Source organism: Rhinoraja longicauda, chromosome 4 (assembly GCF_053455715.1).
Source record: "Rhinoraja longicauda isolate Sanriku21f chromosome 4, sRhiLon1.1, whole genome shotgun sequence".
Classification (NCBI taxonomy): Eukaryota; Metazoa; Chordata; class Chondrichthyes; order Rajiformes; family Arhynchobatidae; genus Rhinoraja; species Rhinoraja longicauda.
In genome coordinates, this window is record NC_135956.1 from 9,192,820 (window position 1) to 9,220,425 (window position 27,606).

The 27,606-nt window shown below is 49.1% G+C and overlaps 1 protein-coding gene across 1 annotated transcript in view; it reads right to left on the reverse strand.

Annotated features, from left to right (window-relative positions):
• Positions 1 to 638: 638 nt before the first annotated feature.
• wnt9a (wingless-type MMTV integration site family, member 9A) overlaps positions 639 to 27,606 on the reverse strand; it is an 84,828-nt gene continuing 57,860 nt past the window's right edge. Inside the window, exon 4 of the mRNA XM_078398481.1 lies at positions 639 to 1,154. Within this exon, the coding sequence (XP_078254607.1) occupies positions 639 to 1,154 (516 nt within the window). The remainder of the gene's footprint in view (positions 1,155 to 27,606) is intronic.

Genomic DNA, 27,606 nt, shown 5'->3' on the forward strand with positions numbered 1-27,606 from the left:
CACCGCCATTCAATGCGATCATGGCTGATCATTCTCAATCAGTACCCCGTTCCTGCCTTCTCCCCGTACCCCCATTCATCCGAAATGATATCCGAAATGGCCTCAAAAATCTATTTCTTCACAGTTCCACGCTTGATGGAGTTGTCGAATCTTTCCCGTCTCTCCACACTCCCGATATTTGGAAGGTATCGTTGAGAAAGTTCGTTCAGTGGAGGTTCAGTGGTGGTGGGAGGGGGATGGATGCTTCAGACCTTAGAGCGGGTTGGCCTGAACCAAGGCCGGCGGCCATTTTGATTGGAACCGAAGTTGTCCAACGGCCATTCCCTCCGCGTCGCCGCTCGCCTTCGGCCTTCACGTCAGGCGTCCGTTACTCCGCCACCGTTCACCATCTCTCACGGCGGCGGTGGTGGTGGTGGGGGGGAGTGAGGCGATTTGCGAAGAACTCGACCGTCTCGTCCACCCACCGTCCTGCTCCATGACAGTTGAGGGCAGCTCGCACCACTGTCGGATCCTTTCTTCGAGCGGGTGTGCGCCGCGCTCCTCTCCCCCCCTCTCCCCCCCATTACCCCACAACCCCACAACCTCACCCCCCCCTCTCTGCTTCTCTTTGCCCTCTCTGCTCACCTCCGCAAAGGGGGCTAGTCCTTGCAGGTGTAGATCTCCTCCTGCTGCATGCACTGCTTGCACTCTACGTAGCAGCACCAGCGCACCTGGCACTGGCACGGCCTCTTCACCTCCCTACTCTGGGTGTTGTGGCCTCTGCCGCAGCAGATGCTCTCGCAGTTCTTGTCCTTGTAGCACTTCCTGGTGGCCGTGCCCGGAGAGTACTTGCTCGGCCGGCAGAAGCTGGGCGAGTCGTCAATGTAGACCAGGTCAGTAGTCCTTGGGATCTGGTTGGGCTGGTGGTAGGCGGCGGCGGCAGGGGCGGCGGGGGCGGGGACAGCAGGGGCGGGGGCCTTCTTCGGCGGGGTGATGTCCCCCTCGCCCGTCGCCTCGTTGGTGGTGCTGCCCACCTTCAGCGACGTCTCGTACTTCAGCTTCAGCAGCTTGCCGATCTCATGGAACGGGGCCAGCTGCCTCCAGCATGTCCGCACTGTGCAAGAACCAGAGACTCCATGGCACTTGCAGGTCGTCTCCACCCCAGACTTGATAACCTGCGGAGACAGAAATACACAGCTGAGGCACAGGGACACAGAGTCAGAGACACAAGGACACAGGGACACAGAGACACAGGGACACAGAGACACAGGGACACAGAGACACATAGACACAGGGACACAGGGACACAGAGACACAGAGACAGAGTCACAGGGACACAGGAACACAGAGACACAGAGACACAGAGTCACAGGGACACAGGAACACAGGGTCACAGAGTCACAGGGACACAGAGACACAGAGACACAGGGACACAGGGACACAGAGACACAGAGTCACAGGGACACAGGAACACAGGGTCACAGAGACACAGAGACACAGGGACACAGGGACACAGAGACACAGAGACACAGAGTCACAGGGACACAGGAACACAGGGTCACAGAGACACAGAGTCACAGAGACACAGGGACACAGAGACACAGAGACACAGAGACACAGAGACACAGGGTCACAGAGACACAGGGACACAGAGACACAGAGACACAGAGACACAGGGACCCAGAGACACAGGGACACAGAGACACAGAGACACAGAGACACAGGGACACAGGGACACAGAGACACAGGGACACAGAGACACAGAGACACAGAGACACAGGGACACAGAGACACAGAGACACAGAGACACAGGGACACAGGAACACAGGGTCACAGAGACACAGAGTCACAGAGTTACAGATACACAGAGTCACAGAGTCACAGAGTCACAGAGTCACAGGGACACAGAGACACAGAGACACAGGGACACAGGGACAGAGTCATAGTCACAGTCATAGAGTGGTAGTCTTAGTTCTAGATTCAGAGAGTCATGGTCAGAGAGTCTTAGATTCAGTCATGTAGTCATAGTCATAGAGTCAGTTCTCTCTGTCATAGTCATAGAATCAGAGTAATAGTCATTGCCATAGTCATGGAGTCATAGAGTCATGGAGACATAGCCATAAAGTCCTCAAAGTCACAGGGAGAAGGCAGGACAATGGGGTTGAGAGGGAGATAGATCAGCCATGATTGAATGGCAGAGTAGACTCGATGGGCCGAATGGCCTGATTTTGCTCCGATGACATGAATTTATGATGTTATGAAACGTCACCTATCCATGTCCTCTAGAGATGCTGCCTTACTCTGAGATACTCAAGCACTTTGTGCCTTTCTTCATAGAAAGCACTATCTGCAGTTCCTTGTTCAGTTTAATTTAGAGAAACAGGCCCTTCGGCCCACCGAGTCCGTGCCGACCGGCGATCCCCGCACACCAACACTACCGTACACATACAAGGGACATTGTTTACATTTACCAAGCCAATTTATTGACAAACCTGTCTGTCTTTGGAGTGTGGGAGGAAACCGAAGATTTGGGAGAAAACCCTCGCAGGTCATAGAGTGATACAGCATGGAAACAGGCCCTTCGGCCCAACTTTCCCACACCGGTCAACAATGTCCCGGTTACACTAGTCCCACCTGCCTGCGTTTGGTCCATTTCCCTCCAAACCCGTCCTCCTCATGGTCACGGGGAGAACGTACAAACTCCGTAAGGCAGCGCCCGTAGTCGGGATCGAGCCCGGGGTCTCCGGCGCTGCAAGCACTGTAAGGCAGCGCCTCTACCGCCGCGCCGCTCGTGAACGCCACCCCGTACCCCTTTTGCATTTTGCATCGGTTTGTGACCGTGAAAGAGTTAAGGTTGTGCTGCAAGGCTCGGAGTTGTATTTTCCGTCAGATTTACATTACTTGCCCCATACCCATCCCTCCCCAAGGACATCTCCGCTGGTGATGTCATGCATTGACATGCTGCCATGCTCTGTGCATTTATCTGTCAGCCCCATGACATCAGCTCATGGAAAAGTCTGTCTGCACAAAAACATGGCAACAGCACTCGTCATCACCCTTTAACATGGGAGATTTGCACAGCTTCATCAACCGAGGGACCCTCCTCCCCACCCACTTGTAGAAACATAGATAGAAACATAGAAAAAAGGTGCAGGAGGAGCCCATTCGGCCCTTCGAGCCAGCACCGCGCCGTTCATTGTGATCATGGCTGATCATCCACAATCAGTAACCCGTGCCTGCCTTCTCCCAAAATCCCTTGAATCCGCTAGCCCCTAGAACTCTATCTAACTCTCTTTTAAATTCATCCAGTGAATTGGCCTCCACCTCCTTCTGTGGCAGAGAATTCCACAAATCTACAACTCTCTGGGTGAAAAGGTTGTTTTCTCATCTCAGTTTTAAATGGCCTCCCCTTTATTCCTAGACTGTGGCCCCTGGTTCTGGACTGCCCCAACATTGGGAGCATGTTTCCTGCATCTAGCTTGTCCAACCCCTAAATAACCTTATATGTTTCTACAAGATCCCCTCTCGTCCTTCTAAATTCCAGTGAACACAAGCCCAGTCTTTCCAATCTTTCCTCATATGACAGTCCCGCCACCCCGGGGATTAACCTGGTGAACCTAGGCTGCACTGCCTCAACAGCAAGGATGTCCTTCCTCAAATTAGTGTTGACGTACGAGAATGATCCCAGGATCGTTTGCGCTTACCAGCGTGTGAAGGCAGACGCGATGCGAGCATTTATTTCGAGAGGGCGAGAATACAAAAAAACGGGGATGTAATGCTGGGGTGCTGGCCAGGCCATGTTTGGAGTATTGTCAGCAGTTTTGGGCCCCATATCTGAGGGAGGATGCGCTGGCCCTAGAGAGGCTCCAGAGGAGAACGATCCCAGAAATGAATGGGTTAACGTATGCTGAGCGTTTGACGGTGCTGGGCCTGTACTTGCTGGAGTTTAGAAGGATGAGTGGGGGGTGGGGGGGGGCCTCATTGAAACTTACCGAATAGTCAAAGGCCTGGATGGAGTGGATGCGGGGAGGATGTTTCCACTAGTGGGAGAGTCTAGAACTAGAGGGCACTGCCTCAGAATTAAAGGAGATACCTTTAGGAAGGAGACGAGGAGGAATTTCTTTAGTCAGAGGGTGGTGAATCTGTCCCCCACCCCAGACTTTGAGTCTGAAGAAGGGTCCAAACCACGAAACCACCCATCCTATTTTTCCAGTGCAATTCAGTTTAGTTTAATGTCACGTGTACCGAGGTACAGTGAAAAGCTTTTGTTGCGTGCTAACCAGTCAGCAGAAAGACAATACATGCTTACAATCAAGTCATTTACAGTGTATACATGATAAGGGAATAACATTGAGTGCAAGGTAAAGCCAGCAAAGTCCAATCAAAAATATTCCGAGGGTCACTAATGAGGTAGATAGTAGTTCAGCACTGCTCTCTGGTTGTGGTGGGATGATTCAGTTGCCTGATAACAGCTGGGAAGAAAGTGTCCCTGAATCTGGAGGTGTGCGTTTTCACACTTCTGTACATTTTGCCTGATGGGAGAGGGGAGAAGAGGGAGTGGTCACTGGTCCTTGATTATGCTGCTGGCCTTGCCGAGGCAGCGTGAGATGTAGATGGAGTCAATGGAAGGGAGGTTGGTTTGTGTGATGGTCTGGGCTGGGTCCACAATTCGCTGCAATTTCTTGCGGTCTTGGATGGAAACCAAGCTGTGATCCAACCTGATGATCCTGAGAATCCAGAGATGCTGCCTGAACCGCTGAGTTACTCCAGCACTTTGCGTCTTTCTTTGGTCAAACCAGCATCTGAAGTTACTTAGTTTCTACTCTTGACATTTGCACCAATAAATAGCACTGTGTTACTGAGACACTGAGGATTATACAGAGGAAATGATCACTCGTTAATACAAGAACATAAAAGAAAATTAATGGGAAGAAGCGATTATGAATATTGACTTCTCTAACTTCAAGTAACCCTTGCTTTCACCCTCTCTCCATCCCTCCCCCATCTTAGTTGTCCGACTTCTTTCTCTGTCCCCCTGCATAAATTCTACTGATTGTGTGCGTCGTTGTCAACTTCCCCTCAGCTAACGATGATGCATTCTACATTTTCTTTGAATTTCGTTCCCTTTGATGTCTCGTTTTCACGCCTTACCCTTCCTTATCTCTGTGACTCCCTCTCACCTGACTCTCGGTCTGAAGAAGGGTCTCAACCCGAAACGTCACCCATTCCTTCTCTCCAGAGATGCTGCCTGACCCGCTGAGTTACTCCAGCTTTTTTTCTTTCTTAACAGGGAGAAATCCATCTTTTACAGTTTATTCTGAATATGTGGGGGTTGCAGGTGAGCAGCATCTTTGACCATTCCAAGTTCTTTCATTGCACGGTTTGTTGAGCTACTTCAAATACAGATTAGCGTCAGTCACACCACTCAGAAGAATTTAGTTATGTCAGACTGAGGTCGGCACGGTGGCGCAGCGGTAGATTGGCTGCCTCACAGCGCCAGAGACTCGGGTTCGACCCTGACTCCGGGTGCTGTCTGTAAAGAGTACAGAACCCATGTGGTCCCCATGACCACTTGCGTTTCCTCCCGGTCTTCCGGTTTCCTCCCACATTCCAAAGACTGGGGGTTTGTTGATTAATTGGCTTCTGTAAGATGTTCCTAGTGTGAAGGATATTATTAGTGTATGGGTTGGGACGGACTCTGTGGGCCGAAGGGCCTGTTTCCTCACTGTATCTCTAAAGTCTACTGAAGGGTAGGTTTGGAGGGATATGGCCAAATGCAGGCAGGTGGGATTAGTGTAGCTGGGACGTGTTGGCCCGTATGGGCAAGTTGGGCTGAAGGGCCTGTTTCCACGCTGTATCACTCTATGACTCTATGATTCCATGAAGTGGAAAACTGAGAGAGCCGAGGTGGCATTCAAGGAAGTAATGAAACTGCTCCAGATTTTCATCGCCTCTGACTGCTTCACACACCTGCCTTTGAGTCAGACGGTCACCGGTTCAAGACCCACTCCAGAGATTTAAACAAATAATCCAGACTGACTTTTTAATGCAAGCACCACTGCAATAAAACAGAACGCTGGAAATGTTCAACATGTCAGTCAACGCTGGGGAGAGAGAGGAGGGAGGGGGAGAGAGAGAGAGAGAGAGAGAGAGAGAGGAGAGAGAGAGAGAGAGAGAGAGAGAGAGAGAGAGAGAGAGAGAGAGAGGGGGGGGGGGGGAGGGAGAGAGGAGAGAGAGAGAGAGAGAGAGAGAGAGAGAGAGAGAGAGAGAGAGAGAGAGAGAGAGAGAGAGAGAGAGAGAGAGAGAGAGAGAGAGAGAGAGAGAGAGAGAGAGAGAGAGAAAGGAGCGAGGGGAGAGAGAGAGAGAGAGAGAGAGAGAGAGAGAGAGAGAGAGAGAGAGAGAGAGAGAGAGAGAGAGAGAGAGAGAGGAAAAGAGGGAAAGAGAGAGAGAGTGGGATGGAAAGAGAATGGGAGAGTAGGAGAAAGAGAGAGAGGGGAGGAGAGAGAGAAAGGGAGAGAGAGGGGGAGAGGGGGATGAAAGAGAGAGCAATGTTTCAGAGGGGAGAAGAGAGAGAAAGAGGCACAGGCAGACAGAGAGAGAGAAAAGGATGGAGGAGAGAGAAAGGGTTGGATGGAGAAGGAGGGTTAGAGAAAGAGTGAGGGGGGAGAAAAGGAAAGGGAGCTTGGGTGAGAGGAGGGAGAGAGAGAGAGGGAGAGAAAGAGAGATAGAGAAGATGCGGGAGAGAGGGGAGGGGAAGAGAAAAAAGAGAGAGAGAGAGGGAGAGAAGGTGGAGAGAAAGAGAGAGTGAGACAGAGGTGGGAGAGAGAGGGGGAGAGAGATGACAAAAGATAGACACACTGACTCAGTTTTGAAGGGCATCGTGGAATCTAGCCAACATCTCCCAAAGGTTGTGTCGGAAGGAACTACACATGGTGGTTTAAACGGAAGTTAGACACAAAAAGCTGGAGTGACTCAGTGGGGCAGGCAGCATCTCTGGAGAGAAGGAATGGGTGACGTTTCGGGTCGAGACCCTTCTCGGGAGAGAAACGGGTGGGGTGAGAAAGAGAGTGGGGAAAAGCATTCCTATATTTCAATGGCACTGTGACAGCATTGTCCATCCCCCTTAAGCCACTATTAATTGTCCAACTAACAGCACCGATCCTCAATGATGACATTCAACAGCGAGGCTGTGTAATGCCACACCGTGTCAGCTTCTATGTGTGGCATCTTGATCAATTGCAAGTCATTACAGATGCCAGCATTTAATCGAGCAGCTATGACACTAACACACAGTCCTTAAAAGGAGACGTACAAGGAGGAGAGAGAGGGACAGAGAGAGGGGGGAGGGAAAGGGAGGGAGAGGGAGAGAGAGAGGGAGAGGGAGAGGGGGGAGAGAGAGAGGGGGAGAGGGAGAGAGAGAGAGAGAGAGAGGAGAGAGAGAGAGAGAGAGGAGAGAGAGAGAAGAGAGAGAGAGAGAGGAGAGAGAGAGAGAGAGAGAGAGAGAGAGAGAGAGAGAGAGAGAGAGAGAGAAGAGAGAGAGAGAGAGAGAGAGAGAGAGAGAGAGAGAGAGAGAGAGAGAGAGAGAGAGAGAGAGAGAGAGAGAGAGAGAGAGAGAGAGAGAGAGAGAGAGAGAGAGAGAGAGAGAGAGAGGAAAACAAGAAAGAGGGAGGACAGAGGGGGTGAGGGAACATGAGGGGGGAGAGAGAAAAAGAGGATAGAGAGAGAGCAAGAGAGAGAGAGAGAAAGGGGGTGAATAGAGAAAGAAGGGGGGTAAGGAGCAAGAGGGGAAGAGAGAGAAATAGAGAGAGACAGAGAGAGAGAAAAGTGAAAGGAGGAGAAATAGAGAGAGCGGTGGAGAGAGAAAGGGGGTGAATTTCGGTAGAGAACGAGAGAGAAGGGAAGAAAGGGAGAGAGAGAGGTGCAGGGGGGAGGTGAAAGAGGGGGAGTCAGAAAGTGAGATGGTGAGAAGAGGAGAGAGGAAAATGGAGAGAGAGAGAGAGGGGGAGGGCAAAAGATAAAGAGGAGAGAGAGAGAATAAAGGCATAGATATGGTAGACAGTCAGGGTGGAAATGGCAGATGTAGCCGAGTGATTCAACAGCAGAACAAGTAAAATAAGAATGGAGTGCTGGATTACAATCTAGGGAGCCCACAGCATGGTTTCAAGGGAGGTGAGCAGCAGAAATATCAGTACATTTCCTGATCCTCCATCCCCTCGCCAATAAGTACAACGCAAAGCCCAACCGATTATTCAAAACTAATGCAAATGGTTAGTTTAGTTTAGACACAAAATGCCGGACACTTGTGCTGTGTCTGAGATGCTTATCTAAGATGTATCAAAGTGCTTATGTATAGTGATACATGTACTGAACTGTGGACAACAAAGAATTTCAGTACATAGAAAACATAGAAAAGAGTTGCAGGAGGAGGCCATTTGGCCCTTCGAGCCAGCACCGCCATTCATTGTGATCATGGCTGACCATCCACAATCAGTAACCTGTGCCTGCCTACTCCCCATATCCCTTGATTCCACTAGCCCCTAGAGCTCTATCTAACTCTCTTTTAAATTCATCCAGTGAATCGGCCTCCACTGCCTTCTGTGGAGGCCAATTCTATAAATTCACAACTCTCTGGGTGAAAAAGTTTTTTCCCACCTCAGTTTTAAATGGCCTCCCCTTTATTCGTAAACTGTGGCCCCTGGTTCTGGACTCCCCCAACATTGGGAACATTCTTCCTGCAAATAGCTTGTCCTTTTCCTGCATCTAGCTATCTCCTTTTATAATTTTGTACGTTTCTATATGATCCCCTCTCGTCCTTCTAAACTCCAGAGAATACAATCTTTCCAATCTTTCCTCATATGACAGTCCCGCCATCCCGGGGATTAACCTGGTGAACCTACGCTGCACTGCCTCAATGGCAAGGATGTCCTTCCTCAAATTAGGAGAGCAAAACTGCACACAAAACTCCAGATGTGGTCTCACCAGGGCCCTGTACAACCTCCTCGGTACACGTGACGAATAAAGTCCCAGAGCATACGCACAGCAAACCCTTGCACTTCCATGAGAGTCATTAAAGCTGCATCCCCCACATATCTTCCTCACGTTTGGAGTACTGCGAGCAATTTTGGGCACCATATCTGAGGGAGGATGTGCTGGCTCTGGAGAGAATGGCCACAGGAATGAGTGGGTTAGCATATGATGAGCGTTTGACGGGACTGGGCCTGTACTCACTGGAGTTGAGAAGGATGAAGGGGGGAACCTCATTGAAACTTGGAACGGCTGTGGAGGCCAAGTCATTGGGCGTTTTTAAGGCTCAGATTGACAAATGTTTGATTAGCATGTCAGGGGTTATGGGGAGAAGGCAGGAGAATGGGGTTAGGAGGGAGAGACAGATCAGCCATGGTTGAATGGTGGAGTAGACTTGATGGGCCGAATGTCCTAATTCTGCTCCTATCACTTACGAATATGAACATGAGCAAGCCAGAGGGGCAGAATTGGGCCATTTGGCCCATCGAATCTACTCCGCCATTCAATCATGGCTGATCTCTCTCTCCCTCCCAACCCCATTCTCCTGCCTTCTCCTCATAACACCTGACACCCGCACTAATGGAGAATCTATCTATCTCTGCCTTAAAAACATCCATCGACTTGGCCACTACAGCCTTCCTATGGCAATGAACTCCTCAGATTCACCACCCTCTGACTAAAGAAATTCCTCCTCATCTCCTTCCTAAAGGAACGTCCTTTAATTCTGAGGCTGTGGCCTCTGGTTCCTAGACTTCCACTTGTGGAAATATTCTCTCCACATCCACTCTATCCAGGCCTTTCACTGTTCTGTACATTTCAATGAGATCCCCGCTCATCCTTCTGAACTCCAGCGAGAACAGGCCCAGTGCTGTCAAGCGCTCATCATATGTTAACCCACTCATTTTTGGGATCATTCTCATTAAAAAACTCAATGGAAAATCTGTCTACTATCATGATTTTAAATAAATCTGTCCAAGATCCTCTCGCAGTGCCTTGGGTTCGGAACTACTACAGATGTTCCATTCTATCCAGTTAAGAACCTCAGCCTTGATGAATTTAATCTGTACGCTCTCGGAAGACTGACCATCATCGCTGACGCGCGATATTAAGAATTTAACCTGATACTGCAGTGGGGGCCAAACCAACATTTTATAAAAGCTCGTAAGGCTTCTGGTCAATATGACTCAACACCAAAAGACCCAGAGTCACTATGAAGTGATGATGTGGAGAGACAAATCTAATCTTAGGATTAATCCTATCAATTAGCTATACGTTCCATTAATTCATATGGCCAAATGGGACTAGGTTAGATGGGGCATCTTGGTTCAGCATGGATGAGTTGGGCTGAAGGGCCTGTTTCCTTGCTGCATGATTCTATCACTCTAAGACATAGTCAGTAATGTTAGTACAATACTCACAATCATCCTTCATTAATCATCCTTCGCTCACTCGGCCTCAACCAACCTGATCTCCCGGTGGCTGAGCACTTCAACTCCCCCTCCCACTCCCTTTCTGTCATGGGCCTCCTCCAGTGCCATAGTGAGGCCCACCGGAAATTGGAGGAACAGCACCTCATATTTCGCTTGGGCAGCTTGCAGCCCAGTGGTATGAACATCGACTTCTCCAACTTTAGATAGTTCCTCTGTCCCTCTCTTCCCCTCCCCCTTCCCAGTTCTCCCTCTATCTTCCTGTCTCCACCTATATCCTTCCTTTGTCCCGCCCCGCTGACATCAGTCTGAAGAAGGGTCTCGACCCGAAACGTCACCCATTCCTTCTCTCCTGAGATGCTGCCTGACCCGCTGAGTTACTCCAGCATTTTGTGAAATAAATACCTTCGATTTGTACCAGCATCTGCAGTTATTTTCTTACATCATCCTTCACCAGAGATATACCTCTCTACGTCACATGTACGAAGTAACAGTGAAATTCATTTTTCTATACAGTTCAGTACAAGTATCACTACACATAAGCTTTTAGATGGAGTAACTTTGAGACATCTTAGATAATAATCTCAGATACAGTACTGTAGAGCAGTAGTACACTGAGACATTCATTTGCGGCACGGTAGCGCAGCGGTAGAGTTGATGCTTTACAGCGAATGCAGCGCCTGAGACTCAGGTTCGATCCTGACTACGGGTGCTACACTGTAAGGAGTTTGTACGTTCTCCCCGTGACCTGCGTGGGTTTTCTCCGAGATCTTCGGTTTCCTCCCACACTCCAAAGACGTACAGGTATGTAGGTTAATTGGCTGGGTAAATGTTAAAAAAATAATAATTGTCCCTAGTGGGTGTAGGATAGTGTTAATGTACGGGGATCGCTGGGCGGCACGGACTTGGTGGGCCGAAAAGGCCTGTTTCCGGCTGTATATATATGATATGATATGATATGATATGTACCTTTCCATATCTCAGTCTGAGGAAGGGTCTCAACCTGAAACGTCACCTACTCCTTCTCTCCAGAGATGCTGCCTGACCTGCTGAGTTACTCCAGCATTTTGTGTCCATCTTCGGTTTAAACCAGCATCTGCAGTTCCTTCCTACACCATCCAATCCCTCCACAGATGTGGAGACAAAGAACTACAGATGCTGGTCAATACCAAAGATAGACACCAAATGTTGGAGTAGCATCTCGGGATAGAAGGAATGGGTGAGGTTTCAGATCGAGACCCTTCAGACTGAGAGTCAGGGGAGAGGGAGACACAGAGATATGGAAGGGTAAGGTGTGAAAGCGAGAGATCAAAGGGGACAAAGCTCGTTACTCCAGCATTTTGTGTCTATCTTCAGTGTAAACCAGCATGTGTAGTTCCTTCCCACACGACCCTGTACACTGTCTCAATGTATTATTGCTATGCACTTGGACTGTATCTGAGATGCTTATCTACGATGTTTCTCAGTGCTTATGTATAGTGATACTTGTACTGAACTGTACACAAACGTGAGTTTCACTCTACCCTCGGTACAGGTGACAATAAAGTACAATTGAACCAATGAACCATTGGCGGAGGCTGACATGATGGTGGCGTTTAAGAGGCTTTCGAATATGTCGTGGGTACGCAGGGAATGGAGGGATATGGATCATCATGTGCGGACAGGTAAGAGTTGGCTCCTGAAAGACTGGAGTGATTAGGCTTGTATACACTGGAATTAAGAAGGATAAGAGGAGATCTTATCGAAACGTATAAGATTATTAAGGGGTTAGACACGTTAGAGGCAGGAAACATGTTCCCAATGTTGGGGGAGTCCAGAACAAGGGGCCACAGTTTAAGAATAAGGGGTAGGCCATTTAGAACTGAGATGAGGAAAAAAAAATTCAGTCAGAGAGTTGTGAATCTGTGGAATTCTCTGCCTCAGAAGGCAGTGGAGGCCAATTCACTGGATGCATTCAAGAGAGAGCTAGATAGAGCTCTTAAGGATAGTGGAGTCAAGGGGTATGGGGAGAAGGCAGGAACGGGGTACTGATTGAGAATGATCACATTGAATGGCGGTGCTGGCTCGAAGGGCCAAATGGCCTCCTCCTGCGTCTATTGTCTATTGTCTATCAGGTACGGCATGGACATTGTGGGCCGAAGGGCCTGTTCATATGCCGTGCTCTTCCACGCTTGATATTCTACGTTAAAAAAAAAACCTAACAGGACATCGGAGACACACTTCTTTAAAGTACTTTCCAGGGAAGTTATGTTTTGGCTGCCTTGTGAAAAGAAAAGTTTTATTTTTCTCCTGTGTGTGCGTTGGGAGCAGAGAAAGGGTTATTTGGGTTGGGTGGAGTACAGGGTAGAGGCAGTTAGTTCACTGATGACTCCACGATTTATGAGTCTGTTAACCAAGAGTAATGTCTTGAGCAAGATTGCATAGGCCTGGGTGAAGGGCGTGTACAATAGGCTATTTGCATGTTGGCATGTTTAGTTCGTGACTTTGCTGCTAGTAACACAGGTCTGGAATGCTTTCCTGTTAACAGATGGTGAATGTCTGAATAATTAATTGTCTCCAACCATGCTGCAGCATGTGGAATACTCCTCATAGACTGCACACAGTGTCCAAGCTTTCCCCCTGCAGTCTGTGGTGAAATTAACTCAGTGGGTAAACTGCGTGGTGGCATTTGGTCGGGACCAGAGATGAGTAAACTAGACACATTCCACTACTTCATCTCTCATTGAACCCATGCCCTCTGGTCCTCGATTCCCCTACTCCGAGAAAGAGACCCTGCCTGATAGACAATCGATAATACACAATAGGTGCGGGAGGAGGCCATTCGGCCCTTCGAGCCAGCACCGCCATTCAATGTGATCATGGCTGATCATTCTCAATCAGTACCCCGTTCCTGCCCTCTCCCCATACCCCCTGACTCCGCTATCCTTAAGAGCTCTATCTAGCTCTCTCTTGAATGCATTCAGAGAATTGGCCTCCACTGCCTTCTGAGGCAGAGAATTCCTCTCATGATTTTATACACCTCGATCAGATCATCCCTCATCATAGAAAACATAGAAAGATAGTAAATAGGTGCAGGAGTACGCCATTCGGCCCTTGTTTCCGTTAGCCCTAAGAGCCAAGTCTAACTCTCTCTTGAAAACATCCAGTGAATTGGCCTCCACTGCCTTCTGTGGTTGAGAATTCCACAGATTCACAACTCTGGGCGAAAACGTTTTTCCTCATCTCAGTCCTAAATGGAACTACCCCTTCTTCTTAAACTGTGACCCCTGGTTCTGTACTCCCCCAACATGGGGAACATTTTTCCTGCGCTCCAAAGAATAAAGTCCCGGCCTACTCAACCTCTCCCAATAGCTCAGACCCTCTGGTCCTGGCAACATTCTCGTAAATCTTCTCTGCATCCTTTCCAGTTTGACAACATCTTTCCTATAACGTGGTGCCCAGAACCGAACACAATACTCTAAATGCGGCCTCACCAATGACTTATACAACTGCAACATGCCCCACCAACTTCTATACTCAATACTCTGACTGATGAAGGCCAATGTGCCAATCTACCTATGACTCCACCTTCAAGGAACTATGTACCTGCACTCCTAGGTCCCTCTGCTCTATAACACTCCTCAGAACCCTACCATGTTGCTGAGACTCAAACAGGCTTTGCCCCCCCAGGTCCACGCCAACCAGCGATCACCCCGTACACTAGCACTATCCTACACACTAGGGACAATTTACAATGTTTTACAGATGGCAATTAACCTACAAACCTGTACGGCTTCGGAGTGTGGGAGGAAACCGGAGCACCCGGAGAAAACCCACGCAGGTCACAGGGAGAAGGTACAAACTCTGTACAGACAGCACCCGTAGTCAGGATCAAACCCGGGTCTGTGGCGCTGTAAGGCAGCAACTCTACTGCTGCACCACTGTGCTGCCCACTGCACTGACCAAACAAGTGAGGATCACAAAATTCTAGGCAAATCTAATGCATTTATAGTTTAGAAACAAGGAATTGCAAGTGGTGGTTCATGTAAAAGACACAAAGTGCTGGAGTAACTCAACCAGTCAGGCAGCACCTCTGGAGAACACGGGTAAGTGACTTTTCAGTTCGGGGCCCTTCTTCAGGCTGATTGCAGGTGTGGGGAAGGAAAGTGGGAAGAGAGGTGGGGTGGGTGATAGGTGAATATAGTTGAGAAGGATTTTTGATGGGCAGACAACAGTTGGACAAAGGGCAGGGATCAAAAGACAGAGGATGTGAGACACAAGGATTGAAGAGTTGCAAATTGTGAAGCTCGAGGAAGGAATATAGGTCATAAGGTCATAAGGAATGGGAGTAGAATTAGGCTATTCGGCCTATCAAGTCTACTCCGCCGTTCAATCGTGCCTGATCTCTCTCTCCCTCCTAACCCCATTCTCCTGCCTTCTCCCCATAACCTCTGACGCCCGTACTAACCAAGGTGGAGGGGATGGGGGAGGGGAGGGGAGAAATTGGCGCGAGTCTCGTATGTTGAAACAAAGAAGTGCGGATGCTGGTTTATACCAAATTTTGTGTCTATCTTCAGTGTAAACCAGCATCTGCAGTTCCTTCCTACACACTGGAGTTGCTCAGCGGGTCAGGCAGCATCTCTGGAGAAAAAGGATGGGTGACATTTTGGGTTGGGACCCTTCGTCACACGGGTTCAGGCGGGCACATCGGAGAAAAGGGGGGGGGATGTGTGGGGAGTATATGACAGATGGAGGGGGAGGGGGAGAGTTATGTAGTTACCTAACATTGGAGAATTCAACATTCATACCACTAGGATTTTAAATTTAGATTTGGATTTAGAGATTTGGATTTAGAGATAGTGTGGAAACAGGCCCTTCGGCCCACCGGGTCCGCGCCGCCCAGCGATCCCCGCACATTAACACTATCCTACATACACTAGGGATAATTTTTACATTTACCCAGTCAATTAACCTACAAACCTGTACGTCTTTGGAGTGTGGGAGCAAACCGAAGATGTCGGAGAAAACCCACGCAGGTCACGGGGAGAACGTACAAACTCCGCACAGAGGGCGCCCGTAGTCAGGATCGAACCTGAGTCTCCGGCGCTGCATTCGCTGTAAGGCAGCAACTCTACCGCTGCGCCACCGTGCCGAAATGTAAGCTGCCCATAAGCGAAATATGTGGTGCTGTTCCTCCAGTTTGCGTGTGGCCTCACTCTGGCAATGGAGGAGGCACAGGACAGGAAAGTCCCCATAAATTTTTTGGTTCTCCACATAATTCTCTTTTGTAAATTAAATAAGTTTGGAAAGTAAAAGTTAGTTGGCCCAAATGAGTTCTTCGACTAAGCGATACAATAACCATTGCTACACTTTATAAAGTGCGTTGAAAGTAGAAAAAAATCCTGAAGAGTTCACGTCTGGTTAAGGTTAAAAAGCCAACTAAAGGGGTGGCGAGCTGAAAAGCTCAGTTTAGTTTAGAGATACAGCGCGGAAACAAGCCCTTTCGACCACCGAGTCCGCACCCACCAGCGATCCCCGCACACTAACACTATTCCAACAATAGACAATAGGCAATAGGTGCAGGAGGAGGCCATTCGGCCCTTCGAGCCAGCACCGCCATTCAATGTGATCATGGCTGATCATTCTCAATCAGTACCCCGTTCCTGCCTTCTCCCCATATCCCCTGACTCCGCTATCCTTAAGAGCTCTATCTAGCTCTCTCTTGAATGCATTCAGAGAATTGGCCTCCACTGCCTTCTGAGGCAGAGAATTCCACAGATTCACAACTCTCTGACTGAAAACGTTTTTCCTCATCTCAGTTCTAAATGGCCTACCCCTTAATCTTAAACTGTGGCCCCTTGTTCTGGACTCCCCCAACATTGGGAACATGTTTCCTGCCTCTAACGTGTCCAACCCCTTAGTAATCTTATACGTTTCGATAAGATCCCCTCTCATCCTACTAAATTCCAGTGTATACAAGCCTACGGGACAATTTACACACGGGACAATTTACATTTATATCAATTAACCTGCAAACCTGTACGTCTTTTGAGTGTGGGAGGAAACTGAAGATTGGAGAAAACCCATGCAGGTCATAAAGTCATAGAGTGATACAGCGTGGAAACAGGTCCTTCGGCCCAACTTGCCCACACCGGCCAACATGTCCCACCTGCCCACGTTTGGTCCATATCCCTCCAAACCTGTCCTATCCATGGTCACGGGGAGAATGTACAAACTCCGTACAGGCAGCGCCCGTAGTCAGGATTAAACCCGGGTCTCCAGCGCTGTAAGCGCTGTAAGGCAGCAACTTTACCGCTGCGCCACCGTGCCACCCTAGGAACAGAAATTTGAGAGCTTTGGGCTAAGATGCAGAAGACATCACTAATGTCAAATGTCAAGAATGTCTAATTGCCACATGTATTGAAACGGAACAATTACACTCTTACATTGCAGCAGCTCAACAGATATGTAAACACAGTACTCCACAGTGGAGTCATAGAGTCACCCTTTTCACACAAATGGAGGTGGGTGCATGGAACGAGCTGCCAGAGGAGGTAGTTGAGGCAGGGACTATCCCAACGGTTAAGAAACAATTAGACAGGTGCATGGATAGGACAGGTGCAGATGAATATGGGCGAAAAGTAGGCAGGTGGGACTAGTGTAGATGGGACATGTTGGTCGGTGTGGGCGTTGGGCCTAAAGGCCTGTTTCCAAACTGTATCACTCTACATGCAACATACAGCATGGAAACAGGCCCTTCGGCCCAACTTGCCCACACCAACCAACATATTCCATCTACACTCGTCTCACCTGCCTGCGTTCGGCCCACATCCCTCTAAACCTGTCCTCTCCATGTACCCGTCTAAATGTTTCTTAAACTTTGTGATAGTTCCTGCCTCAACTACCTCCTCCAGCAGCTCGTCCCATACACCCACCACCCTTTGTGTAAAAATGTTCTACCTATTGTATTTATGTGTGGTATGATCTGCTGTGTTTGGATCACATGCAAAGCGAAGCTTTTCGCTGTACCTCTCTGTACATGGGACAATAACAAAGCTAAACCTAAATTTAAAGATGGATAAAAAGCAATGTGCAGGACGGAACTGCAGATGCTGGTTTATACCGAAGTTAGACTCTAAAAGCTGGAGTAACGCAGTGGGTCAGGCAGCATCTCTGGAGAAATGGAACAGGTGACGTTTCGGGTGAGAACCTTTCTTCAGACTGAAGGAAGGTCAGAACAAAACAGAACCAAAGCAAACGCAACTGGTTCAATTCTTGACGTAATGAACAGTGAGATTTATTGACCAAGATGGCGGCCAACCCAGGTGACTATTTGCCTGCTAGCCACAGAAGCAGATCTACCATCATATATTACAATCGCTCCACACTCTTAAACCTCTACTCCCTTGTACTGTACAGTAAATATACTGCAATACATTGTAAATACACTGTACACTGTGCATGGCTCAATTGTAACCATGTATTGTCTTTCCATTGACTGGTTAGCACGCAACAAAAGCTTTTCACTGTACCTCGGTACACGTGACGATAAGCTAAACTAAACTTAAATGGCTGGGTGTGTACGAAGGAACTGCAGATGCTCGTTTAAACTGAAGATAGACACAAAATGCTGGAGTAACTCAGCGGGATGGGCAGCATCTCCGGAGAGAAGGAATGGATGACGTTTCAGGTTGAGACACTTCTTGAGGGGTTGGGACCTTTTAGCCCCTATCCATCTACACCTGTCCTACCCAGGTCTTACCCCTCTCACTTTAAACCTATGCCCACTGGTTCTTGGTTCCCTACTCTGGGTAAGAGACTTTGTGTATTCACCCTGTCAATTCCCCTCATGATCTTATATGCCTCAATAACATTTTAGTGGGCGGCATATTGGTGCAGCAGTAGAGTTGCTGCCTCACAGCACCAGAGACCAGAGCACCCGGAGGAAACTCACAAGGTCACAGGGAGAACGTGCAAACTCCATGCAGACAGCACCTGAGGTCAGGATACCAAGGGAGTCACTCTGCCGCCCTTTTCTGGTCGCCCCTATTACCTGAAAGACATGGGGGCTTTGGAAATGGCGCAGTAGAGGTTTATCAGAATGCCAGACACAAAATGCTGGAGTAACTCAGCGGGACAGGCAGCATCTCTGGAGAGAAGGAATGGGTGACGTTTCTGCTCAAGACCCTTTTTCAGACTGATCTGTCTGGATTAGATGGGGGGAGGTGGGGATGTGAGCTACAGGGAGAGGTTAGACAAACCACAAGTCCCTGTGTAAAATCATAAATTTAAACTAAATGGCTCCCGTCTCGGAAGTTGCAGAAGAGGAGGGGGGCGGGAAGCAAACCGGCCAGCCTGCTTCCTCTGTCTGACTAATCTCCAGTGTCCCCGGCTGGTAATGGAGGAAGGGCAGGGTTGGCCGCGGGTGGCTTCCAAGAGCAAACAGACGCTTGACCCTCACTGTCTGGCCTGCCGCGTGGAGGAAGGGCGCGGATTGAGCTAATGCCGCTGGAGTGGGGCTGGGCCTCGGGAGAGGAAGGAAGAAAGCTGGCCTTGGCTGCCGTTCAGGAAGGTGGGAACGCGGGTTGGGCCTCCAGAGCAGAGGTCCTCGCGATGCCCCTCACTCCCGAGTCTGGAGGCACGTAAGTGGTGGAGAGGGGAGGGGCGCGGAGCTCCCTTCTAATGAAAAACAGGAACCTGCCTTGATTGTTGGCGTTCGCTGTTAGAACGGCTGCAACTGGTTTGCTGTTCGGCAGCGGGCATTCTTGGCCAGCGAGCGAGGATTTTTATTCCCCAGCTGTTTTCCAAACAGGAGGGGAAAAGTTGCTCTCCTGGCATGTCTGCGTACAGCTTACTCATTACAACTCTGCTCATGCCAGCCTCACATCCAAATCCCGAGCCTCCATAAACATCCAGGTTACAGGGACCTCCCAGAAGTTCTCCTGTCTGCCTGGAAAAGTTTGGGTCTGTATGCCCGAGAGTCAGTCAGTCCACTCTTTAGGCTTTAGACTTTATAGAGAGGCACGGAAGCGCACAAAGCAGGCCCTTCGACCCTCCGTCTCCACGCCGCCCAGCCATCTCCCCGCATGCCAGCTCCATCCGACACACGCCAGGGACGATTTGCTATCTACAGAAGCCAAGTCACCTTGGGGAGTGTGGGAGGGAACCGGAGCACCCGGAGGAAACCCACGCAGGTCACGGGGAGAACGCATAAGCTCCGCACAGACAGCACCCGTGGTCAGGATGGAACCCGGGTCTCTGGCGCTGTGAGGCAGCAACTGTATTCCACACACCCACCACCCTCTGTGTGAAAAAGTTACCCCATAGGTTCCGATTAAATCTTTCCCCTCCTACCTTAAACCTATGTCCACTGGTTCTTGATTCCCCAACTCGGGGTAAAAGACTGTGTATTCACCCTGTCAATTCCCCTCGTGATCTTATACGCCTCGCTAACATTGTGGTGGACGGCGTGGTGGTGCAGCGGTAGTGTTGCTGCCTCACAGCGCCAGAGACCAGAGCACCCAGAGAGAGCTCACACGGTCACGGGGAGAACGTGCAAATTCCACGCAGACAGCACCAGAGCTCAGGATACCAACTGGGTCACTCTGCCACCCTCTTCTATTCGCCCTCATTACGTGAAGGATGTGGGGGACTTTGGAAACGGTGCAGAAGAGGCAGGACTGTCATATGTTGAAAGACTGGAGCGACTAGGCTTGTATACACTGGAATTTAGAAGGATGAGAGGAGATCTTATCGAAACGTATAAGATTATTAAGGGGTTGGACACGTTAGAGGCAGGAAACATGTTCCCAATGTTGATGGAGTCTAGAACCAGGGGCCACAGTTTAAGAATAAGGGGTAGTCCATTTAGAATGGAGATGAGGAAAAACTTTTTCAGTCAGAGAGTTAGAAATCTGTGGAATTCTCTGCCTCAGAAGGCAGTGGAGGCCAATTCTCAGGATGCATTCAAGAGAGAGCTAGATAGAGCTCTTTCTTGACTATCCCAACATTTAAGAAACAGAGACAGGTACATGGATAGGACAGATTTGGAAGGTTATGGACCAAACACAGGCAGGTGGGACTAGTGTAGCTGGGACATGTTGGCCGGTGTAGGCAAGTTGGGCCGAAGGGCCTGTTTCCACGCTGTATCACTCTATGACTCTGACTGAATGGATCATTTTCTAGTTGGATGTAAAAGGTTGAGAAGAGACCTGGTAGATACATAATTTTTCTTATTGATAGTGCCTAGATAGAGCATAGATAGTGAGAACCTTTTCCCCAGGGTGGAGTTGTCATTCTAGAGAGGGTGAGAGGGGCAAGGTTTAAAGGGGATGTGCTTTGGAGTAAGAGGGGCAAGGTTTAAACGAGATTTGTGAGCCAAATTTATTTACACAGAGAGGGCTGGTGGTGGTGGAGGCAGATACGATAGAGGCATTTATGAGGCTGTTAGATCGGCACATGGATCTGCAGGGAATGGAGGGAAATGGACTACGTGCAGGTACAGAACCTTAGGCTTTAGACTTTTGAGATGCAGCGTGGAAACATGCCCTTCAGCCCAGCGACCACTCCATACACTAGCGCTATACTGCACACTTGGGGCATTTTACAATTTACAGAAGCCAATTACCGACAAACCATATAACCATATAACCATATAACCATATAACAATTACAGCACGGAAACATGCCCGTTCGGCCCTACCAGTCCATGCCGACCACTTTCTCTGACCTAGTCTCATCTACCTGCTCTCAGACCATAACCCTCCAATCCCCTCCCATCCATATACCTATCCAATTTACTCTTAAATAATAAAATCGAGCCTGCCTCCACCACTTCCACCGGAAGCTCATTCCATACAGCCACCACCCTCTGAGTAAATAAGTTACCCCTCATGTTACCCCTAAACTTTTGTCCCTTAATTCTGAAGTTATGTCCCCTTGTTGGAATCTTCCCCACTCTCAAAGGGAAAAGCCTACCCACGTCAACTCTGTCCGTCCCTGCACATCTTTGGAGTGTGGGAGGAAACCGGAGCAACCGGAGAAAATGCACACAGGTCACGGGGAGAAGGTACAAACTCCGTACAGACAGCACCCGTAGTCAGGATCGAACCTGGGTCCCTGGCGCTGTAAAGGGCCTGTCCCACGTAGGCGATTTTAAGGCGACTGCCGGCGACTAGGCAGTCGCCGAACATTTGCCGGGGTGTCGCGGGCATGACCGTGAGGAGTCTTCAATGAATCGTAGCGGATCTCGACGCGCCACGGAAAGAATTTCCAGATAGAAATTTCTCGGCGACAGCTGGCTTGTCGCCAGGTATCGTAGCTTATTGCGGGCGCTGTCTGTCGCACGCTGTCCCCAGGTTTGCTAGGTTGTCACAGATGCAGTTAGAAGCACGTAATATTAAATTAAGAAAAGGCATTTGAAGATACCAGGAGATAGTTTTGTTTAACCAATTTATTTACCGTCAGGACATTTGACAGGTAGATTGGAGGCGACAGTTTGACGGTCAGGTAAGTGTGGGAATTTTCGCGATGTTTCCGAAGACGGTGTAATCTCTTAGCCAGGTGCTAGTTTCACAAAAAAAGTGACTTGTATCGACCTGACTCGGCATTGTCGTGGTCATTGTCGTAGTGTAAAAGAACGTTTCGGCGAACTGCTACGACTTTGACAGTCGCCGGCAGTCGCCTTAAAAATCGCGTAAGGCAGCCACTTTACCGCTGCACCACCGTGCCACCCTACATTAGGTTAACTTGGTGTCCTGCTCAGCATGGACATTGTGGACTGAGGGGCCTGTTCCTGTGCTGTACTCTTCTATTCAGTCGATGTAAATTTAGTATCCTGTTTAAACTAATCCTTGCTAGCCCGCACTGACCTCTCGACCCAAGTTGGCCATTCTTGCAACACCGGACAGGTAGGCCAATTGGGTTCACATCTGCCAGCTTTGGCAAGAGGGCCTCTATTAACTGGAAATTGAGTGCAATGTGATCCAAAGTAGGGAGGCCGCTGCAAGATGCAAAGGGTGGAGAGAAGATCAACGAGGGTGTTGCCAGGACTTGAAGGCCTGAGCTACAGGGAGAGGTTGATCAGGCTGGGACTCTATTCCTTGAAGGCCTGAGCTACAGGGAGAGGTTGAACAGGCTGGGACTCTATTCCTTGAAGGCCTGAGCTACAGGGAGAGGTTGATCAGGCTAGAACTCTATTTCTTGAAGGCCTGAGCTACAGGGAGAGGTTGATCAGACTGGGACTCTATTCCTTGGAGCGCCGGAGGCTGAGGGGGATCTTATGGAGGTGCACAACATGATGAGAAGGATGGATAACTTGAATGCACAATTTTATCCAGGGTCTTTTACCCAGGCTAGGGAAATCTAGAATCAAGAACAAGAATGCGGGGAGGATGCTGCCTTACAGCGCTTGCAGCGCCGGAGACCCGGGTTCGATCCTGACTACGGGTGCCGTCTGTACGGAGTTTGTACGTTCTCCCTGTGACTTGCATGGGTTTTCTCCGAGATCTTCGATTTCCTCCCACACTCCAAAGACGTGCAGGTTTGTCGGTTAATTGGCTTGGTAAATGTAAAAATTGTCCCCAGTCGGTGTAGGATAGTGTGAATGTGTGTGGATCGTTGGTCGGTGCGGACCCGGTGGGCCGAAGGGCCTGTTTCTGCGCTGTATCTCCAAACTAAACTAAACGAAAAGTGCCTGTTTCCATACTGCGTAATTAAACCAAACTAAAGTAAGACATGTTGTAAATGTGTTTTTTTGTGTGTGTGAATTCCCAATGTACACAAAGCTCTACATCAGCAGTGAGGAAACTAAAACATTCTCGATTCTCCTGTCAGGTCTGAGGTCTGAGTTCACGTCCAACGCAAACACAGAAAGGAAACAAAGGAACACATGAACTGCAAGAATCCAACGCTGGTTTATCCCAAAGGTCAAAACCTATCTGTGTCAAAACCACTTCATTACTCAACTCAGATCCGTGCAGAGAATTGTCAAGTTCAGTTTAGTTTAGAGATACAGAAGTCCCTTCCACCCACCGGGTCCGCGCCGACCAGCGATCCCCGCACACTAACGCTATCATACACACACTTGGGACAATTTATATTTATACCAAGCCAATTCACCTACATACCTGCACGTCTTTGGAGTGTGGGAGGAAACCGAAGATCTCGGAGAAAACCCACGCGGGTCATGGGGAGAACGTACAAACTCTGTACAGACGGCGCCAGTAGTCAGGATCGAACCTGAGTCTCCGGTGCTGCAAGCTCTGTAAGGCAACAATTCTAGGCCACAGTGCCGCCCAGAGCTTTCTTTCATGGAGAACTGGGAGGAAAAACATTGTTTTCTTTAACCCAGAACAGTTGAGCACAGTAACAGCCCTTCGGCCCACTATGCCGATGATACCAAGTTAATCTTATAGGTTTAGGTTTATCATTGTTCTGTGTACAGTGAAACGCTTGGTTTTGCACGGTGTCCTATGAGATCAGGTACTCCATATATAAGTGCAATCAAGTAAAACTCATGTACAATATGTAAAACAAAGGGGAAGGTACAGAGTGGCTAAAGAAGGGTCTCAACCCAAAACGTCACCCAATCCTTCTAACCAGAGATGCTGCCAGTCTCATAAGCTCATTAGTGATAGCAGCAGAATTAGGCCATTTGGCCCATCAAGTCTACTCCGTCATTAATTTAAGGCTGATCTATCTCTCCCCCCTAACCCCATTCTCCTGCCTTCTCCCCACAACCCCTGACACCCATACTAATCAAGAATCTATCTCTCTATGCCTTCAAAATATCCACTGACTTGGCCTCCACAGCCTTCTTTGGCAAAGAATTCCACAGATTCATCACGCTCTGACTAAAGAAATTTCTCCTCACCTCCTTCTGAAAGGAAGGTCCTTTAATTGTAAGGCTGTGACCTCTAGTCCTAGACGCTCCCACTAGTGGAAACATCCTCTCCACATCCACTCTATCCAAGCCTTTCACTAAGCGGCTGAGTTACTCCAGCATTTTGTGTCGAGGTACAGTGTGCAATCTCCTCTTGGACTCCACTGCCTGCACACGATACATATCCACCCATTCCCAGTATTTCCACATGCCTATCCAAAAGCTTCATAAATGCCGCTATCATTCAAGCTCATGTCACAGGAGAAGAAGTAGGCCATTTGGTCATACATTCCTTCTATACAGTCACCCATTCCTTCTATCCAGAGACACCAGCATCTGCCATCCCTTCCTCACCCACTCCTTCTCTCCAGAGATGCTGCCTGTCCCGCTGGGTTACTCCAGCATTTATTCTCGTGTCTATCTTTTGAGTCTACTTCGTACGTTCTTCCCGTGACCTGCGTGGGTTTTCTCCGAGATCTTCGGTTTCCTTCCACACTCCAAAGACGTACAGGGATGTAGGTTAATTGGCTGGGAAAAAGTAAAAATTGTCCCTAGTGGGTGTAGGATAGTGTTAGTGTGCGGGGATCGCTGGGCGGCGCGGACCCGGTGGGCCGAAGGGCCTGTTTTTGCGCTGTATCTCTAAATCTAAACCTAAAATCTAAATCTTTTCCCCTTCATGTTAAAAATATATCCTCCGGTCCTCGATTCACCCACTCTGGGCTTGGTAAATGTAAAAATAATATTGTCCCTGTTGGGTATAGGATGTACAGGGAACTCTGGTCGGCGTGGACCCGGTAGGCCGAAAGGCCCTGTTTCCGCGCTGTATAATCGAGAATCTGTCAATCTCCGCTTTAAAAATACCCAATGACTACAACATGACCTTCTGCACTCAATACTCTGACTGACGAAGGCTAATGTGCCAAAATCATCATAGAGTCAGAGTGCGGAAACAAGCCCTTTGGCCCAACCTGCCCACACCGACCAGCATGTCCCATCTACACTAGTCCCACCTGCCTGCATTTGGCCCACATCCCTCTAAACCTGTCCTATCCATGTAACTGTCCAAAGCCTTCTTAAACATTGGGATAGTCGCTGCCTCAACTACCTCCTCCGGCAGCTCGTTCCGTACGCCCATCACCTTTCTTTGTGTAAAAAAGTTATCCCTCAGGTTACCATTAAATCTCTCTGACTCTTGATTTGGAACATGTGGGTTCCTGACTGTGAATTTGTTTAAGATCTTATAAAGAAGGGAATTCAAGATGACTTCCAAATGGCCGAGATACAAAATGAACACCTCCCGATGTGACGTGTTGCGAAAGATATGGATGTTAAGGGGAAAGAGCCTAACTTCATGCCTTGAATCCTCGAGCAAAATCTAAACTCATGATTGCTAAATCAAAAGCTGGAATCCCACCAACTAGAAACCATTAGCATCAGAAAGATAACAATGGGTAACCATATGGTGGAGAAGACCCAACCGACTCAACTTTATAATGTGTAAGAAGGAACTGCAGATGCTGGTTTAAATCGAAGATAGACACAAAATACTGGAGTAACTCAGCGGGACAGGCAGCATCTCTGAAGAGAAGGAATGGTACGGCACGGTAGCGCAGCGGTAGAGTTGCTGCTTTACAGCGAATGCAGCGCCGGAGACTCAGGTTCGATCCTGACTACGGGTGCTGCACTGTACGGAGTTTGTATGTTCTCCCCGTGACCTGCGTAGGTTTACTCCGAGATCTTCGGTTTCCTCCCACACTCCAAAGACGTACAGGTATGTAGGTTAATTGGCTGGGTAAAATGTACAAATTGTCCCTAGTGGGTGTAGGATAGTGTTAATGTACGGGGATCACTGGGCGGCACGGACTTGGAGGGCCGAAAAGGCCTGTTTCCGGCTGTATGTATATGATATGATATGATATGAATGGGTGACAAAGAGGTCTCGACTTGAAACGTCACCCATTCCTTCTCTCCAGAGATGCTGCCTGTCCCGCTGAGTTACTGCAGCATTTTGTGTCAGCATTTAATGGCCTGACTTGTCGTACCATGTGAGGTACCAATTCTGGAATGCATTACCATTTATCAGTACATAATAATAAAAAAAACAATTACATGTCTCGAGTTTTATTGGAGTCATATGTGCTCTTTAAAATGTAAAGGAATTAATAAAAGACATGACTTTAAAAAATGTACACATCACAAGATATATTTCTGGAATAACCAAAAGGCACAGATCAGAACCAGTCTTCCTGACAAGAAGCCAAAAAGAAGCCTCAGAACGTCTGCCAGTGGAAAACAGCGCGTATAGTGGAGATTAAGGAATGTTTCCACGCAGCAGAATGACCAACCATCCCGTTCAGTCAACGCCAACATTGAGCAGGTGTATTATGTGCTGGCTACACCCCCCGTCTACCCAAACCTGCCACTCGCCCCACCATTGATCCTAATTGCACAAGGTCATCGGAGCAGAATTAAGCCATTCGGCCCATCGAGTCTACTCCACCATTTAATCATGGCTGATCTATCTCTCCGTCATAACCCCATTCTCCTGCCCTCTCCCCATAACCCCTGACACCCCTTCTAATCAAGCATCTACCTATCTCCGCCTTAAAAATATTCACTGACTTTTGTTTAGTTTAGTTTGCTTTGGTGTAGAGGTACAGCACGGAAACAGGCCCTTCGGCCCAGCCAATCCACGCCGACCAGTGATCCCCATACAACGTACTCTAATGCTATCCTACACACCAGGGACAATTTACAATCTTTACCAAAGTTAATTAACCTACAAAACTGCACGTCTTTGGAGTGTGGGAGGAAATCAGAGCACCTGGTAGGGTTGCCAACTGTTCCGTTTTAGCCGGGATATCCCGTATATTGGGCTAAATTGGTTTGTCCCGTACGGGACCGCCCTTGTCCCGTATTAGGCCCTGGGGCCGCTGTAGGCCCGGACACAGTAGGCCCGGGGGCCGCTGTAGGCCTGGACACTGTAGGCCCGGGGGCCGCTGTAGGCCCGGGGGCCGCTGTAGGCCCGGGGGCCATTATAGGCCTGGACACTGTAGGCCCGGGGGCCGTTGTAGGCCTGGACACTGTAGGCCCAGGGGACGCTCTAGGCCTGGACACCGGAGGCCCGGAGGCCACCTAACGGAGGTTGCATAGCAACCCGCCTCCAGGCCCGGGTGGCCGCCATTGGTGGAGCGAGAGCAGATGGCCGCTGGGTGTGGTCACGTGGGGCATGGGGCGGTGTCGTCACCTTTTGTCCCTTATTTGGGAGTCAGAAAGTTGGCAACCCTAGCACCCGAGAAAAACCCACGCGGTCAC